Raw genomic sequence first — 16,108 nt, forward strand, 5'->3', positions numbered from 1 at the left:
TGCTGCTCACTGCTTGTAGGCTTGACGACGCATCTTGCCGGTTTCGCACACGTAGCACTCATTCTTGTGTGTACAAGGCTGAATCAGGATGCTTGTTTTTCTCACTGCAGGCCAGAGACAGGGTAATCAAATCGGTCAGTCGTTGAACCAGATCTCAGTGGCAGCCTGTTCAGGCAGGCCCGTGGATCGCGCTGCAACTCTAATCGTCGCCCTAGAAGGCGTCTCGTGTTTCCAGAAAAAGGGCCGTTGTTAGTAGCTGGTGGGCTCAGGTTTCCCGCACGGATGCCAGAGCTGTCGATGCGTTCGGGGCTAGCGATGACGCGTGGGAATTTTGCCGGAGAGCAAAAACAGGACTCTTGACATCGCAGAGTGCCTCTAGGCCTGCTAGGTGCGCCCAGTTGGTAGGTTATGAAGCTACAGACAGATACGTACAGCATGACTTGATCTACTCGTACTCGTCGTGATCAAACCTTCAACATCGCCCAGGGATGAACAACACGAGCTCGGGATCGTAGGTTACTGTGTACTGCCCATCTTTTTGAGTTTCTGAACCAGAGCCAGACCAAATTTCTGCAATCTGCATGGGTATGGGTAACGGTTAGCTAGCAAATGTCAGTCCTGCTTTTGGTTTGGGGGGGTTTTTTATTTTTTTGGTTCTCCACACTCCGAGCCGGCCGCCCAGGCATTGAATCATTGAATGCCAGTGGGGTCGATACCTTTGGGGGTTGGTACCGGTAAATCCAACCAGCCCCCCGTCCAACGTCCAACTGGGTCGTGGTCATGGTCGTTGGTCGTTGGTCACTGGCCATTGGCCATGCAGTCAGTGAAGCGAATGAGTACCTTGAGTGCCTTGGAGCACCCTGAGCAGCTTAAGTTAACCGTGCGTGCGACAAGAAACCCCATTCCGTCGCCGGACTGGCTGGAACCAAAGCCGTTCGTTCATCATTTATTCATCACCAGCCGTTTCTTTTCTTTTCCCTCCTCCCATTGCGACCATTTACACATCACACATTCATCCTTATCGTAGTAATACATTCTTTTCCTTGGGTTTTGTCTCGGTTTCTTATTATTTCTTGCATACCACTGCCACCACCACTACTACTTACTACTCTACTACTGTTGCTTCCCTTTTGTCGACTGTTCGAGGGAGAAGAAGAAGGAGAGGGAGACCGAGACCAGAAAGCGGTCATCTATCTACATTGGATACCCGACATAGACAGCAGCACCGACGACACCAAACCCCGACGTGGCCTGCTACCTAATATTCTCCCAGCCTTGGAGAAATATATATATTTATATATATATTTCGCGCTTCCAACTTGCCTATTGCGCGGTTGATCCGATCGATCGTGTGCGCGTGTCTCTGTGTGTGTCTGTGTGGTCTCTCTGCCTGGCCGGAAGACTTGGAAGACTTGGAAGGAGCTGGACCCCCGACTGTCAACTGAACCTCAGCCCACGCCCACGCCCGCGCCGACGCCGAACGCCTTCTTTCATCATCCTGCGTCCTTCATTTGCACCACATCATCTCACTCTGAGCCCCCGGCGCATCGCGACCTTGTTTCTCTGAGACATCATCCCCCCCTCTCCCCCGCACCTGGCCACCGTCCGCGCACGCGCGCGAAACAACACAACACGAAACGGGACAGCACAAGATAGGACAGGACAGGACAGGACAGGACAGGACGGGACGACTCGGAGACCTGGGCGAAAGACTCGTTAGACCTCACATCTGCCAGCTTCTCATCAGCTTGTTTACTTTCTTCGACATTCTTGTCTGCCTGGATCTGGGTCTTATCCTCTTAGGCCATTCATCGCTTCTCGTTCCTCTTGTTCCTAACCACTTATAATAACCCATCTCGGTTCCCATCGCATCCCACCCGGCCGTCCGACTTGGCCTCGCATCATTGCCGCCACCGTCATCATGTTCGAGACGCAGCATTGGTCCGTCGACTCGACCCGCAAGAGGGCCCGGGAGGAGGAGGAGGAGGAGGAGGCGGCGGCCATGCACGCCAGCGGCATCACCGGCTTCACCGAGCACCGCAACAAGCGCCTGCACTCGCTCCCCGTCCGCACATCGCCCAACCACAAGCGGAGCTTTCCCATCAGCCACCTGCCGCCCTCGACCGTCACCCCGGCCGACTCGGACTCCGAAGACCTGCACCAGCCGCCCTCGCACTTCTCGCCCTGGTCCGACTCCTCGCCCGCCCTGTCCCACCAGCAGCACGACTCGCCCAACCTGCCCATGGACATGGACCGCGACACGGACATGATGGCCGGCGAGGGCGACGGCCACCACTTGCAGCCGGGCCCGGCCCAGCCGGACCACCACCCCGTTGCCCCCAGCATCAACGGCCGCATACCCACTCCCATCCACGCCACCTTTGCCGCTCAGGTTCGCGGCAGCAGCTGGGGCACCACCAACCACCAGGGCCCGCATCCGACGCCCAACGCCGGCCTGCCGTATCCTCAGGCCTTCCCCCCGCCGCCCGAGTCCTCGGTGCCGCGCTCTCTCGACGGAGGTGTAGAATGGTCCATGGTCCAGAACCGACGCCTGCCGTCGCCCATCAGCGAGAGCGGCGGCGAGGAGGCACCCGCCAGCCCTGGCATGATCCTCGACTCGTCCTCGCAGGCCGTCTTGCAGCGCCCCTATCTGCCGCATCTTCCGCACTCGACCAACCCGGGCACCGCCATCCACCCCAACGTGGAGATCATCACTCGGAACTCGGGCGATGCTGATGTCGGCATGATGGATACCGACCCGGCAGTCCAGCAGCAGCAGCAGCAGCAAGACCCTCAGTCGCCGACCTCGGCCCCCGCCACGCCTTCGCCGCGAGGCAAGTTCGGCCACTCGCGCAGCAAGCACACCCTCAACTCGTGGACCCTGCAGCCGGGCATGAAGAAGTCTTTCAGTATAGGATACCGAGCCGACTGCGAGAAATGCCGTATGAAGATTCCAGGCCATTTCAACCACATCATTGTCTCGTAACAGGCCGGCCGAACTGCAGGACGTGGGCAACGGGGGTCTCGCCGTCTTGCCGCCGAACGATTTGCCATGTCGCGTGACGGTTGGCCAATATCCTACCCTTTACGCTGGACTGAAGATTGCAAACAGCTCTATGGGAGAGCTTGTGTACCCCGCTGAGGATGAAGAAGGAGTGTCAAGAAGTTTTGGGGGAAGAGAATGGGGGTTCGGCAGTCAACACATCGACAAACGCCGAATTCAGAATGATGGAAACAAAGCGGAGAGATTTTATACTGGCACACAGCGACACCTGATTTCCTTTTCTTTTTATAATGCATCGTCATGGCTTGGCCTGGTTTGTTTGTTTGTTTGATTTGTGGCTTCCGGTAAATACCCCTCTACGCTCGCTATTTGCATCTGGGCTTGACTACTTTGCTTCCATGGAGTTACAACGGTCGATTGCATTACTTCACCGCAAGGCAACGGTTACATTCTTGGGGTTGAGAGCCCGTCGCTTGGGGGCGGGATTAATAGAGAGAGAATAATTTGGTACACATCCATAAACTGTCGCGGCTCGATTCGCTTCGGATCTGCACGCAGAAGATTGATTGCTATCAAGTTTGATTCCTTTTAAAACGTTTACCAAATGCCATATCCCTCGTGAAAGTCTTTCAAGTGTTTTCCCTACATCGAAAGAAAGTTACATTATACTTAAAACCTTTCAGGACACTTGAATCATATATGCATTGGATGGACCATGACACTTGCAGTTCCTAGGCCTGTGGTCAGCAGTTCGTCTCGGTGCCCGGCTCGAGTCTGACGTTGATGGGCCACCCGCCGTTTATTTGTCTCAAGTAACAGGGCTACTACTACACCTGAGATTGGGCAGCACGGTTGAAGCACCGATGGTCTTCCCCTGAAGAACCTTGTCCATCGATTGGTAGTATCGCTTGCAATGTTCCAATTGAGCCCTCGGTATAGGGGATGGATTCATTGATGCTCATATATTTCACGAGTATCATACATGCAGCACTTCATACACCTTTCCAGTATCCCCACCAAACCCAGCTCCGTCAACCTCAACCAGTGCACAAAACGGCCAAGCTTCATCTCTTCTCCACAAGAGTTTTCTCACGTATCAGTTTTCTGACAAGTGGTCAGTCGGTCGCCGCTCGAGCAACAAGTGAGGGTCGGACTCGAATCTGTACTTCGCCGCCTCCTATAAAGCGGTCATCAGAAACGTCTGTACCTCGTGAGTTCTCTGCATAAACTTGACCGCGCTCATCATCCGACGTCAAATTCTCCAGTCCAGATGAGACTTGGCCGTGGTCTGCGACCAGTAAGTCCTCGGCGAGGCGATATCGACGGCGATCACTACCACCGCAACCAGACGTGAACCTATCGAGTCAATGTGGACTAGACAACTCTCGACCATCGCCGCTAGACCCGATATCTCATCATGGGTAAATGAGTCTCAGTCAAAGAAGTCGAGGGCGCGAGCACTTGCTTCATGCGAAGCAAGATCGCCAGCCACTTCGAGACCGCCGCCAGGCCTCACAGTGTCACTCTCATCGACATCGATGATTTTCACAGCGACGACCTTGCCGTCTCTCTGTGCTCCACACGGCCCCGTCCCAGTGTACACGCGGCCGAAACTGCGCTTGCCAATCGGTTCAGTCAGAACCATTTGAGTGGCACTGAAGAATCCTGTGCCACTGCCTTGGTCACATCGCGCTCGGGCGCCACCCCTCGAAGCGGTGGTTCGAGGGGATCGTTTGCAGGGCGGTTCAAGTCCCGCAGAGTGAAAAGCACTCGGAGGGGATGGCAGCCAGCAGATCAGTTTACACCGGTCATCATGGACAAATGCAGCGATCCCAAGCCTTGGATGTCCCAGCCAGATATAAGAAGCTGGCCAGGCCGAGAGATCGAGTTCGAGATTCTCTCTACTGAGTGGATTGTGTCTTCCTGAATCTCACTTCCGAAGAGCGACGATTGTCGCAAGGCTGAAACATTGGACCAGACAGAAAGCTGGGCCTCAAGATTATCCGCGGTCTTCGTCATAGATAAGGTTGGGCATGTGCGACCACTGCTGCATGGCATTGATGTTCTGAACACCGGCGATGGGCTACTGAAATCCATTCTTGGGGAAGATAGCACCGTTGTTCCTAGAAATTGTCGTGCCACAGCATGATTGGGGCACGGCAGAAGGCATGGAACACCGCCGTGCGAAACCTGGACCTTGCCGTCCGAGCCAAGCGTATGGACGGCAGACAAGCGATTACTAGACTGCAAGCTCATCAGATACCACTGAATAGGCTAGTACATCTTGAAAACAGGACGGTGGGCATGGAAGACGAGTGCTTGGAACCAGGCCGGCAGGCTGGTCAATAGCATAAGCCTGTACCAACCGGCCTATCTCACCAAATATGGCCGCCCATCCCTTTTGTGCCTCTTCGAGATACGTGGGCAATCTGCCGACTGGCCAACCCGGCGGTATTATGGACATATTCGGTCAAATGCCCCTAATGTTGAGCTGCCAACTGACATATTCGAACGGACTGGCGAACATGCCGCCTCAACAGGCGTGGTATCCGCCCTAACGTCGGGTCTCAGGGCACCTTGGGCCTGGCTGGACGGCCAGGCTCAACGTAGATCCAGGGTACAGGTTCCTGTGAATCCTATGTCAGAACTCTTGCGAGAAGTTTGGTTGACTTGCATACAACTAGGGATCGCTGCGACTTACGCATGAATCTGCTGGGCTCAGGTGGCCTGCTCGTCCACCGCCTGGCATCTGAGCGTCAAGTAAGGTTGTGATGAAGCCAGAAAACTTGCTCGGACATGGGAACCCGAAAAGGACAGCGAAGTTCCTCTGACTGAGTGGGCTTTTATTCCTGACTAGGTGATAGAGGCCACCTCTGATCTCCTCGTCGAGGTGGATCACGTTACCCACCAGCCTCAAAAGACAACTGATACAATCCGAAGTCAGATTCTGATCATTTTAAACCCTTCAATAAAGCTGATGATACGCTCATGAGCCGTCATGACAGACGTTGGTGAGATGGGTGGACACTTCACATCTGGGCATAATCTGTCAGTGCTGTTCGCATGTATGACGCGAGAAAGTTGGACACAAATAAGGAAAAACCCTCTTTCGTCATTACTCACCTCTCACAGGTGACAAGTTGAGCTTGCTGGTTTGTGAGAAGGCGGAGATTCGCATCCGAAGATCGTGATATTGGATCACATGGTCTGGGAGTGGTGCCCGTTCGCATCTGTGTCTGGTTACCAGTTGGAAGAGTGGTGGGCGAAGATGGTGGATTTGAAGTTGATTTTCATGCCTCAAAGACCCAATCAAACGGCGACAAGAGACAGAAGGAAAGTGATGACGATATCGAGGCAACAGATGTAGAAGGACAAAGAAGGATGGTAGAGGGTTGCGTGATATCTTGATATCTGCGATGTCTTGTTCTAAAAGACAGTAGCGAACTTGGTGTGGTGGTCCGCAAACATTTTAACGTTCAGTTGAGGTTGAAATGCCCCAGCCGGGGTGCTGTGTACAGTAGACGGTGTTGTCGAGGTGGTTTGAAAGCACAAGATTACAAAGGTGCTGGTGATGGTAGTGATGTTGTTTTAAAGGGCGAGCAAAGGAGAACCCAGCATGACAATCCAGAAACTGAATATCGTAAACAATAACAACAGCAAAGGCAGATTGTTCACCAAAACATGGGCATAATAACAGTGGGGAATAGGGCGAGGGCAAGGCAGAGAATTCGAATATAACAAATTCGGAGATTGGAAAAAAGAGCGCACAGTCAAGTGACCCTCGACAATGGAGGAAGGGATTTGTACACATGTACACAGGAGCTGACTCAACTGGACAAGTATGTGCTTGCCAGTCGCCGACGGTTGTTCACCTCCTCAGCGCCATCACCTCGGTGCTTGGACCAAGATGCTTGTAACATAATATTTGCTGTATCGCCTTGGTATGGAAATGTCTTTAGTGACTGGTATCATTTTAAGACACTGAGAAACTATTTGATGTATGCTTTTGTTATCTTGATGTGTGGCTAGTGTTTGATTGCTATGGAATAGTGAAAGCGCTATGTATTCTTTCACCTAGAAGTAATCGCAGTACTCTTCCCCCTTTCAGTGATGTTCTTGTTCATGATAACAGTAGATAGTCAGAAGACAGCCACATGGCGGGTCGCGATTTACTGTACCATTATTCTGGTAACTGATAACAAAGCAACATGAGCAGTGAAGTCTTGTGCCTGTATGCTTGCTGCATTAGGGCAGCTAAATAGCAAGGGAAGACGCCAGTATTCTCGCATTTATTGATGTAAAATGAGATAGTTTTGTATTGTATCTATAGTTTGATCAGTAAAGAGTTACACAAAGCGAGTGCGTACATGATGTAGACTTAGGGGGGGTGATTCCGTTGCTCTGCCTAGAGGATGGCTTCCAAACCGCCTCGAAGCTGAGGGAATCCCCGACAAGAGAAGTAGTCAGACTGTAGTAAATAATGTTTCAGCGCAAGAAACATTTTCTTGACAGCATTGGGGTTTACAGCTTTGGAACCAGCAACTTGGACCTGAGTCTCAAGGGCTGCCGGTTTCATAATAGCAGAAGTCGTTCAAGATCGGGAACAAGCCCGCACCTTGCTAACAGAGACATCAGCGGGCACATGGCTTGCGCTGTCAATGCTTCAACGGGGGACTCGAGGAGACCGATGCTAGGTCCGGCTGCCATGGTTTCCCTTTATCTGCCACCAAGAGAGGTTGGCACGGGGCAAACTTATAGCTTTCTCGTGGAAATCCCCCATAGATCGGTAGACGGTAACTGTGTAGTGAGGCTGTAGATGTCTCAATAGTTGTGATGTTACTCCACGGGTCTAGAGTATGAAAATAGTTTCAACAACCACCCTACGGCTGGCGCTGGGATAGACAGTGTCATTGACAGGCAATCTCCTTGCTAAGAAGCCACGATGAATTGACCTTTCTCGATGGAATTCAACTGGCTCGCTCCACTGTGTAGTCATCGCGGTCAGGACCAGCACTTGCACAGATCATTGATGTCTCGTCTTACCCAACGAAACCAACGTTAGACTCCCTGTTTCAATACCACGAGTGCTCATTGGATGGGTGTGACTACAAGTTCAACTGTCTCCCAAAATTGTCCCAATGTTGTATATACAGAAGGATCAAGTCCAAAACCATGACGCCATGTTTTATGCACCATCCGTCTACTACAGATATGATACAGTCTTGCCGCCCCAGTGGCGGCCGCGCAATACAAATGTCGACCATACACGCCGCGCCGCGCTGGCGGACTATTACAAGTCCTTTCCTGTGCTGCTCTCACACAACCCAAGTCGGTCCTACCTCACCAGAACCAGCCCGTCTTCTTCTGGCCCGCATTGGCATTGAGCCCTACCTGATCTAGGGGGCCGCCTTTCCGTTGGTTCTCCCTTTCGGCATCCAGGGCTGACGTGGCCTTGCCTTTGATGGCGTCTGCCTGCTCAGCCAACGCGTTTATGGCTGCCCCAGTCCGCCCCGAAGCGGCGGCCTCCTCCCTGTTGAAGCTGAGCTCGGTGGCACCAGCCGCAGTGTCTTCCTTCTTCAGGCCGCCAAATATCCACTCCTTGAAGCTCTTCTTCGGAGGCGCTGCAACGTCATCAGCGCCACGTAGCGAGCTCTCCTGCATGGCCTCGCCGGGCCAGACGGACGTCTCGGCGGTGCTGGGTGCGTGGCCGCCCGCGCGCGGGGAGTACTTGTCCAGCAGGCTGGGCAGGGGGATGCCGGCCTGCTTCGCCTTGGCAGTGGCGTCCTCGACCATGGTGATCTGGTCGTCGGTGGCCTTGCCGGTCATGTAAGCCAGGCGCGCAGCCTCGAGACTGTCGGTCTGGAGCTCCTGCTGCAGGGCAAAGAACTCGGAGCGGCGCTTGCGGTTGTACATCATCATGTCGACGGTGGCGTAGACTGTAACTAGGAGGGCGAGGCCTGCGGATGGGGAGGTTTTCGTTAGCGATGCACTCTGGCGCCCATGATTCCCATGATCCCGAGCGGATTGCATGTCCAACAGCACGTACCACTGAAGCCGATCAGGCCCATGACGGTGTACCTATGCGCAGCATCCATGTACCTCCGCGAGCTGCTGATGATCTTGTCCATCTTGGAGACATCGTGATTCCTGGCGGCCAAATGCGCCGCCCTCAGCCGCCGCACCTTGTCCTCCAGCGACTCGGGCCTGGCAGCCGAGGGGCCGAGGGGCGATGGTCGCCTGGGCGGCGCGGATCGGGCGCCGGTAGGGGGTCTGGCGGCGGAGGACGAGGACGAGGGCGATGGCGCCGAGGAGGACTGAGGAGGAGAAGCCGTCGCCGTCGTCGTCGTCGTCGTCGCGGCGGCGCTGCGGGCCTTCGCATGGGCGTGGGGGGTGTTCGCCGTGAAGCGCGTGGCGTCTGCCACGCTGCGAGGGGTGCCGTCTACCGCCATTGGAGTGTCGAAATGTGCATCCGCAGGGAACGGCCGTGTCGGAAGCTGTGGGATGATGGGCCTCGTACCGCACGTACAAGAGCAGAACGGGCCATCAGGAGATTCACCAGGATGATTCTTTTTCGGGCCCTGGGAGCTCCCCGGCCGCCAGAGGGTACGTACCGAAATTGCGGGGCCGCACCGTGGCTCAGGTTGATCCGCGCCGGGACAGACCAACTTGATGAAATTGGATGATCCATTGGAACTGAGGTTTAGTTACATAGTGAGGTTATGCATAGATGTTATGCACAGGCCCGAGTTGTATGACCTTGACGACGTGCTTCAATCCATAGTCTCGAGAGACGTAGACTTGGGCCGCTACAATCACCGTGCTTATGGACATCAACGGTGGCTCTACTTCGCAATCATCATGGATGATCCTGAATTGGCATATAAGTCAGCTGAATGGCACCACATGGGAGCCCTTCTGGAGACGCTCATTGTCGTCCGTCTCTTCAGCAACTGCAATTATAGTGCATAAAAAGTTATAGTTCAAGGCTGTGCCTCGGCTGGACGAGTTTCAATTCTGCAGCTGAACGGTGAAATTGATAATGCTGGAGGTGCTCAGTGTCAAAGATAATAAACACTTGGTCGAGGAACAAGGAAGGCAATGTTATAAACTATGTACAAGAAGAAAGGGGGCCAAGTGATCTGTCACTTGTCTGTGAGTGCTCCTGAGCCTTGGATGTGGGTTGCCTCACAAGCACTGCGAGTAGTAGTCGTTCTGGCGGGTGCAGGTGTAGCCCGAGACGCAGACAGTGGGACCCGTCCAGCCAATGCCACCACATTGGGCGTAGTGCTGAGCAACCGCGGTCGAGGTCGACGACGGAGCACTGCTAGTAGAGGTCCCGGTGCTTGTGGTAGGTTTCACAGTGGTGGAGGTTACTAGAGTAGAGGTTGACGATGTCTGAGTTGATGTCGTGGCGGCCGTGGTTGTGGACGACGAGGTCCTCACGGTTGATGTCGTCGAAGAACCTCCACCTCCGCTGACGGCTCCCTGTGCCCAGAACACACCGCGGCCATTGGTACCCACGTAGACCTGTCCGGCCGTGTTTCCACTGCCCGTCAATTTGCAGGCGTCGATGGCACCAAAGCCCTGACTACTCCCCTGGATGTCGGTCCACGTCGTGCCGCTGTCGGCGCTCGCATACAATCTCGCACCAGCCGATCCAGTCCCGAACGCGTACACGTTCCACGTGCTGCCAGATCCGAGACCGACAGCGATCTGGTAGGTATTGGTCAAAGAAGTCGAGGTTTGAGTGAAAGAGGCACCGTAGTTGGTCGAATGAAAGACACCGACATCCGTCGAGACCCAGACATCACCCGCAGTGGTGGGAAGCACAACGATGTCACGGATAGCCGTGGCACTACCTAGCTTACCAGCCGCTGAGAATGTGCTGCCAGTGTTTGTGCTAACGTAGAAGGTGGAAGAGGAACCAGCGTAGAAGACGGTGTTGTTCTTCTTGTCCGAGGCGATGACAGCCCCCGAAGGTAAGCTGGACACGGCTGCGAAAGAGCCCTGATTCTGGGAGCGGAGGACCCCGTTCGACGCCGAAGACCATAGGATAGTATCAGCACCGGCGGAATACGCAACTGTGCCACCGTTGGTCGAGGTATCCGCCGCAGAATCGACATTCCAAGTCTTGCCGCCGTCATACGATAACGCCACCTGCTGCGAACCAGCAGTGTTACCGACTCGCACCACGCTGGCGACGGCATTACCCGCGTAGTCCACGGACGTGGAAGTGGACCAAATGGGGTTCATCCAAGCTGTCTTCGGCGAGGTGTTTAGATCGCTCTTGCTGGCAAAGGTGAAGCCGCTGTCATCACCAACAGCGGCTAGAAGTTCGGTGCCTCCTGGGGCAGATGCTAGATCCTGAACGGCGAACTCTTCAATGCCATCTGCTAGTGCTTGGATGGAGATGTTGTGTACCGTATCCCATTTAGTCAAGTCGTGGCCACCGTAGACCGTGAGACCGGTGCCATACAGCCAGTGATCGCTGTCGAGGGGATTGATTTCCAAGGACTCAATCATCCATCCCAAGTGCTTGGTATCAACATCAATGAAACTTGTCTTGACCCACGGAGCAAGAGGTGTCTTGAAAGCGTTAGCATCTTGGAAAGAAAAAGGTCACATTATCAAGCTTACTGTCAGCCCATAGTAGTAGGTCATGTCGGGATAGCTTGCCCACGCCCAGATCTTACTCCAAGTGGCCCCCGAGTCTGTCGATCGGAAGATCTGCGCGTCCGGCCACCACGAGTTCAAGCTCGCGACGACAAGGGTACCGGGCTTCAGCATGTCCAATCCCAAGCCACCGAATCCGAAGTACAGGTCCGATCCTGAAACGGGAGTGATGTTCTTCCAGGTGCCTGCCGTGATGTCGTAACGATACACAGCACCTGCGGTCCCATCGTATGGACCTGTCCCATCGGCATATGTGATGTACAGGGCCTTCTCAGCTGGCTGTAGCTTGCCCTTGTGGGGGAAGAACTGCCCAGGCTGGCCGGCTACCGCAGCCCATGTGCTTCCAGCATCGTTGCTAACATAAACGCTCGCAGTGGTGTTATCGGCCGTGCCAACAAATATGCGCGACGTAGCGCCACTCTTGGTCCCAGATGTGGAGTCAAAGGTAACAAAAGTCAGCCCCTGAAGATCGTTGTTATATCCATTGGCATCGTTGGGATCGGGTTTGTAAGTCCCAACAGCCGTGAAAGAAGAGACCTTGGTGAAGGTAACACCGCCATCTGTAGACTTCCAGAGACCGTTGCCCGAACGAGCTCCGAAGTATATGATGTTTGAGTTGGCGGGATCCACTGCCAACCGCTCTCCCGTCCCACGCCCGGGCATGTTGCCGCCGACTTTGAAGGACAAATTGGTGAATGACCATGTTGCACCGCGATCGGACGAGCGAATTATGGCACCATTGTTAGGATCCCAGCTGTTCGTGTACATGCCTACTGCGGCATACACTTTCTGGTCATTCTGGGGATCCAGCGCGACAGCATCAATGCCCCAGTTATGCCATCCGGCATTGTCGGCGATGCTGTCGGTGACCGGCGTCCAGGAGTCATCCGCGTTGAGCCGGTAGAGACCACCGATGTCAGTCCGGGCGTACGCCACGCCTTTCGTCTTTGGATGGAACACAAAGCCCGAAGTGAAGCCTCCGCCGCCTCCGATCTTGACGTTCTTCCATGTAAAAGCAGCACGGATAGGCGCTGCTGCGGCAAGCAGCAGCAGCGATAGAGACGAGAGGGACTTCATCATCACCAGCAACTAGAGGAGACCGGCGCGAAAGACTACGGTGTGAGGCGCAGAGGGAACCCTGAGCTTCCTAACCTTAGTCATAGTTGGTACGACATATTGCTTGCCCTTATATATTGCCAGCTCCCCATGAGGCTTCCCCGAATATGCCTCCAATGACACGAGGGGCATGCGGCGTAACCAGGTTGCCATCTGCGAGTGCCAGGCGCACATATCCGTCGGTACCTCCCACAAGACAGCTTTACAGCCCATGTTCGACCAGACCACGCGATGGTGAGCGTGCAGGAGCATATTTCAGGATACATAGCGCCATTCAAGGTTTCTCTGCGATTTTCCCGCGAATCGCGGACCCCTGCTTCGGATTGGCATTGCCAAGAACCCGTGCCGTCTAGACCCTTTCGGCGATCATGGAGGAAGGCTCTCCGTAACGGTCGGAAGCAACCGAAAATGATTCCACGAAGGCTGACTGGTAAGTAAGGTGCAAAGCAGCAAAATGAGTGTCAATTTCGTATATTCTATTGAAATAGTCTCTACAGATGGGGGGCTTTGGGGTCTAGCGTTCGGAACGAATATCAGCTTCGCTTGGGTGCCACTCGCAGACACTCGGGAAGGATGTGGGGTCCCACGGGCATAGCGGTCCGGAACCATCGGCTAACGAAGACAATATGCAGGCACACGATCCACGTCACATCATCAGCCTCTGGGATTTCCGTACCCAAATGAATGAATGGAACTAGTGGTCTTCCGTCAATACTGTAAACCTACTGCGAACGTGAGAGTAGGCAAGAGGGAAAACACACAAAAGACGGTACAGCCAATCAAGATACCTACCCTGACCACGGATCCACGTTGCTGCAACTTGCCAAGTAATACCATTCTGACTAACTGTCTATCACCACGGCCCCGAGGGTATCATAACCAAGTCCCTCCACACCTAAGGGCCAAGTTTCTTACTGTTTTCCGATAGACGTCCGAGGAGTAGAATACAGGCATCTACCGTCGCCTTGTTGATTTGAACCTTCTACGTCGGGTTAAGGGACTGAATCCAGTAACGTTCTTTCACTTGTGGCTTCATTATTTTGTGCAGCGTTTACACGCCCGGGTCGGTCACCGCAATCTCCCTTTCTACCCGTGACCTAGAGACGGAGCCTGACCACAGAAAAAAGGGTTTCCAGTCGGGTGTGGGATGGTGTCGTGGAGGACGAGGACTAATGGGATCGCGCGGACTGGGAACCGATTCATGGTATATTTTGAGCTGCCAGAGATGCCAAGGTCTCGACTCATGACCTTAGACCGAACTGTCTTCTATTCCAGGGGAAAGCGACGCTGCCGGGCCGGGGGTGGTTACGCGTTGGCACTCGCAGTCACCATTCGATGAAGGTCAACATTGACGGTACAAAACGAAGACCCTGGATAAAGTACTCGAAAGACTCTGAAGAAGGATTGACTGGGACTACTAACAATCTCGACACAGGGCAGTCACCTATATTGCTCAATCACGTCGATACTGGAAAATTCATGCTGCAACGTTGAGCTCGAAATATTATGATTTGGAAGCGACATTGTGGTCCACTGGTCGTTGAGACTTAGAATTGACCGTAGGCAAGCAAAGATGGTACATGTAACACCAGGTATCGCCTACCCAACTACATGCCGACACGAAACTGAAAGGGGGTAGGTAATCTTTAAGATAAATGATGGCCAAACCGCGACGTTGAAACTGGCCGGGCCACTCCAGAAGAGTCGCTCGATGCCGTCCAATGTGTGTGGAACGGTCCAAACAAACCTTTTTCTTGCCTGCGCCTCGCATTTCTACGATATACTGTCATACACCATTTTGGCTTATAACTTGGCAATGCCACGGCGTCATGATAACCCAGCTCGTCGCAAGTCAAAGTCTCAAAGGTAGATATTAGTGGAAATTGTCTAGACCAGAAGCAGCTTAGACGTGCTGCAGGGTGCTGCATATATTATACTATTATGCGACACGCTGTCTTGAGCTCGAGGAACCGTTATTAATCAACTAGAGTCGTGTCCATCAGTCATGAACGCGTCGTGCAAGCCACTCCGGGTAGGAGAGGGTAAAAACCGGAGGTTCTTGTATTTGTATATGCAAATCTATGGGGTCTCCAATCTCTCCAAGAATCGGGAGCATCGTATCTGGACCGCTGGTTGTGATATGGTCAGTAACTAGTCATGCCAATAAACAGAACCCGAGGCCAAGTGCTCCCAGACCATAAATATTTCCAAGTGCCCGTCAACTGGTGTGAAACGTAGCCGGTGGCTATGCTAACTAAACAAATTTGCACGAGCGGGACGCTCCGCAGGCCATAAAAATAGGCATGGTGGTGACCTTGAAGTTCATCGGCCGACGCAAAGGCTCGAGAAATCTTCTCGTCTGGTGATGTGGCTGCACTTCATTCACAGGTGTTCCATGATGGCATGAACTAAGCGCACCATGCCCTCGCTTGACCGTGCGTTCCGCTGAACTTGGGCGGCCCCATACATCTGGCTGGGACGCCGGGTGCTTCCTGTACCTGGGCAGAGATAGAAGTTGGCAGTCTACCGGGTTTGAGACCCAGGGCTGGAAGTGAGCGTACCCAGGTAGGTGTGTACCTGCAGTATGTGGCCACCACGAAGGCGAAGAAGAAAAGACATCGGGAATGAACTGCACCGTTGCATCCCACCGTCTCGCGGCAATTACCGCCCTCGCTTCCAACTCCCTTATACGGGCCCAGCCAACCAGCCAGGGCCGGCCGCCGTTGAATGAACGCTCCGCTCCTCCCATCACCCATCAGCACCGTAACCTCGACTGCCTCGCTTATCAGATCTGCGGCAGGCACTCGCAGAAAGTTGTTCGATCTCCCTACTCAAGTATTCTGGCCAGGTTCGGCCGTGAGTTGCGCGTCTCTAGCTTGCTGAGGCGAGGTTGACGCTCGCTGAGATTTCCATTCGTCAAATTGGCATGGCAAGCATGATTAACTCGTCGCCGCCAATTTAGTGGCCTGTCTTGTATGTCTGTCTGTCTGTCTGTCTGTCTGTCTGGCAATTCCGCGCTGATGGGAATAGCTTCATCTTGATCACGTCAATTAAGCCTGGAACAAGATGATTCAGAGGACCCCTTGACCTGCTCTGCACGTGTCTGCTAGGCACTTTCCCTCCCATAGTCTTGCAACCGAATCGAAGACATCAATTACGGACCGACTTTTTAGACGCGACGCGGCTTTCCTTGAAATTGCTTCTTCGCCAAAATGGATGGGATACCGGCCAGGCCAGGCCAGGCCAGGAAGTCGCCGTAAACCTGGCTGCTTTTATGTGCCTGGCAGATTCAAAGTTGTGGGGATGCGTCTCTCC

At 53.9% G+C, this 16,108-nt stretch overlaps 4 protein-coding genes across 4 annotated transcripts; 1 reads left to right on the plus strand and 3 right to left on the minus strand.

Annotated features, from left to right (window-relative positions):
- Window positions 1–1,921: 1,921 nt before the first annotated feature.
- On the plus strand, window positions 1,922–2,986 carry JN550_008900 (uncharacterized protein; the record flags this gene model as incomplete). Its single annotated transcript, XM_049320912.1, has 1 exon — window positions 1,922–2,986. The coding sequence occupies one exon, from the start codon at window positions 1,922–1,924 to the stop codon at window positions 2,984–2,986; it is 1,065 nt and encodes a 354-aa protein (XP_049169016.1).
- A 1,450-nt stretch (window positions 2,987–4,436) lies between these two features.
- Window positions 4,437–4,649, minus strand: JN550_008901 (uncharacterized protein; the record flags this gene model as incomplete). The annotated part of the gene is made up of 1 exon (XM_049320913.1): window positions 4,437–4,649. The coding sequence occupies one exon, from the start codon at window positions 4,647–4,649 to the stop codon at window positions 4,437–4,439; it is 213 nt and encodes a 70-aa protein (XP_049169017.1).
- Window positions 4,650–8,344: 3,695 nt separating this feature from the next.
- JN550_008902 (uncharacterized protein) lies at window positions 8,345–9,453 on the minus strand (the record flags this gene model as incomplete). The annotated part of the gene is made up of 2 exons (XM_049320914.1): window positions 8,345–8,961; window positions 9,051–9,453. 2 exons carry the CDS (start codon window positions 9,451–9,453, stop codon window positions 8,345–8,347), a joined length of 1,020 nt encoding a protein of 339 aa, XP_049169018.1.
- A 736-nt stretch (window positions 9,454–10,189) lies between these two features.
- On the minus strand, window positions 10,190–12,754 carry JN550_008903 (uncharacterized protein; the record flags this gene model as incomplete). The annotated part of the gene is made up of 2 exons (XM_049320915.1): window positions 10,190–11,590; window positions 11,642–12,754. 2 exons carry the CDS (start codon window positions 12,752–12,754, stop codon window positions 10,190–10,192), a joined length of 2,514 nt encoding a protein of 837 aa, XP_049169019.1.
- Window positions 12,755–16,108: the final 3,354 nt, after the last annotated feature.

This window comes from Neoarthrinium moseri, assembly GCF_022829205.1.
Source record: "Neoarthrinium moseri strain CBS 164.80 chromosome Unknown scaffold39_Wmoseri_CBS_16480, whole genome shotgun sequence".
NCBI lineage: Eukaryota > Fungi > Ascomycota > Sordariomycetes > Amphisphaeriales > Apiosporaceae > Neoarthrinium > Neoarthrinium moseri.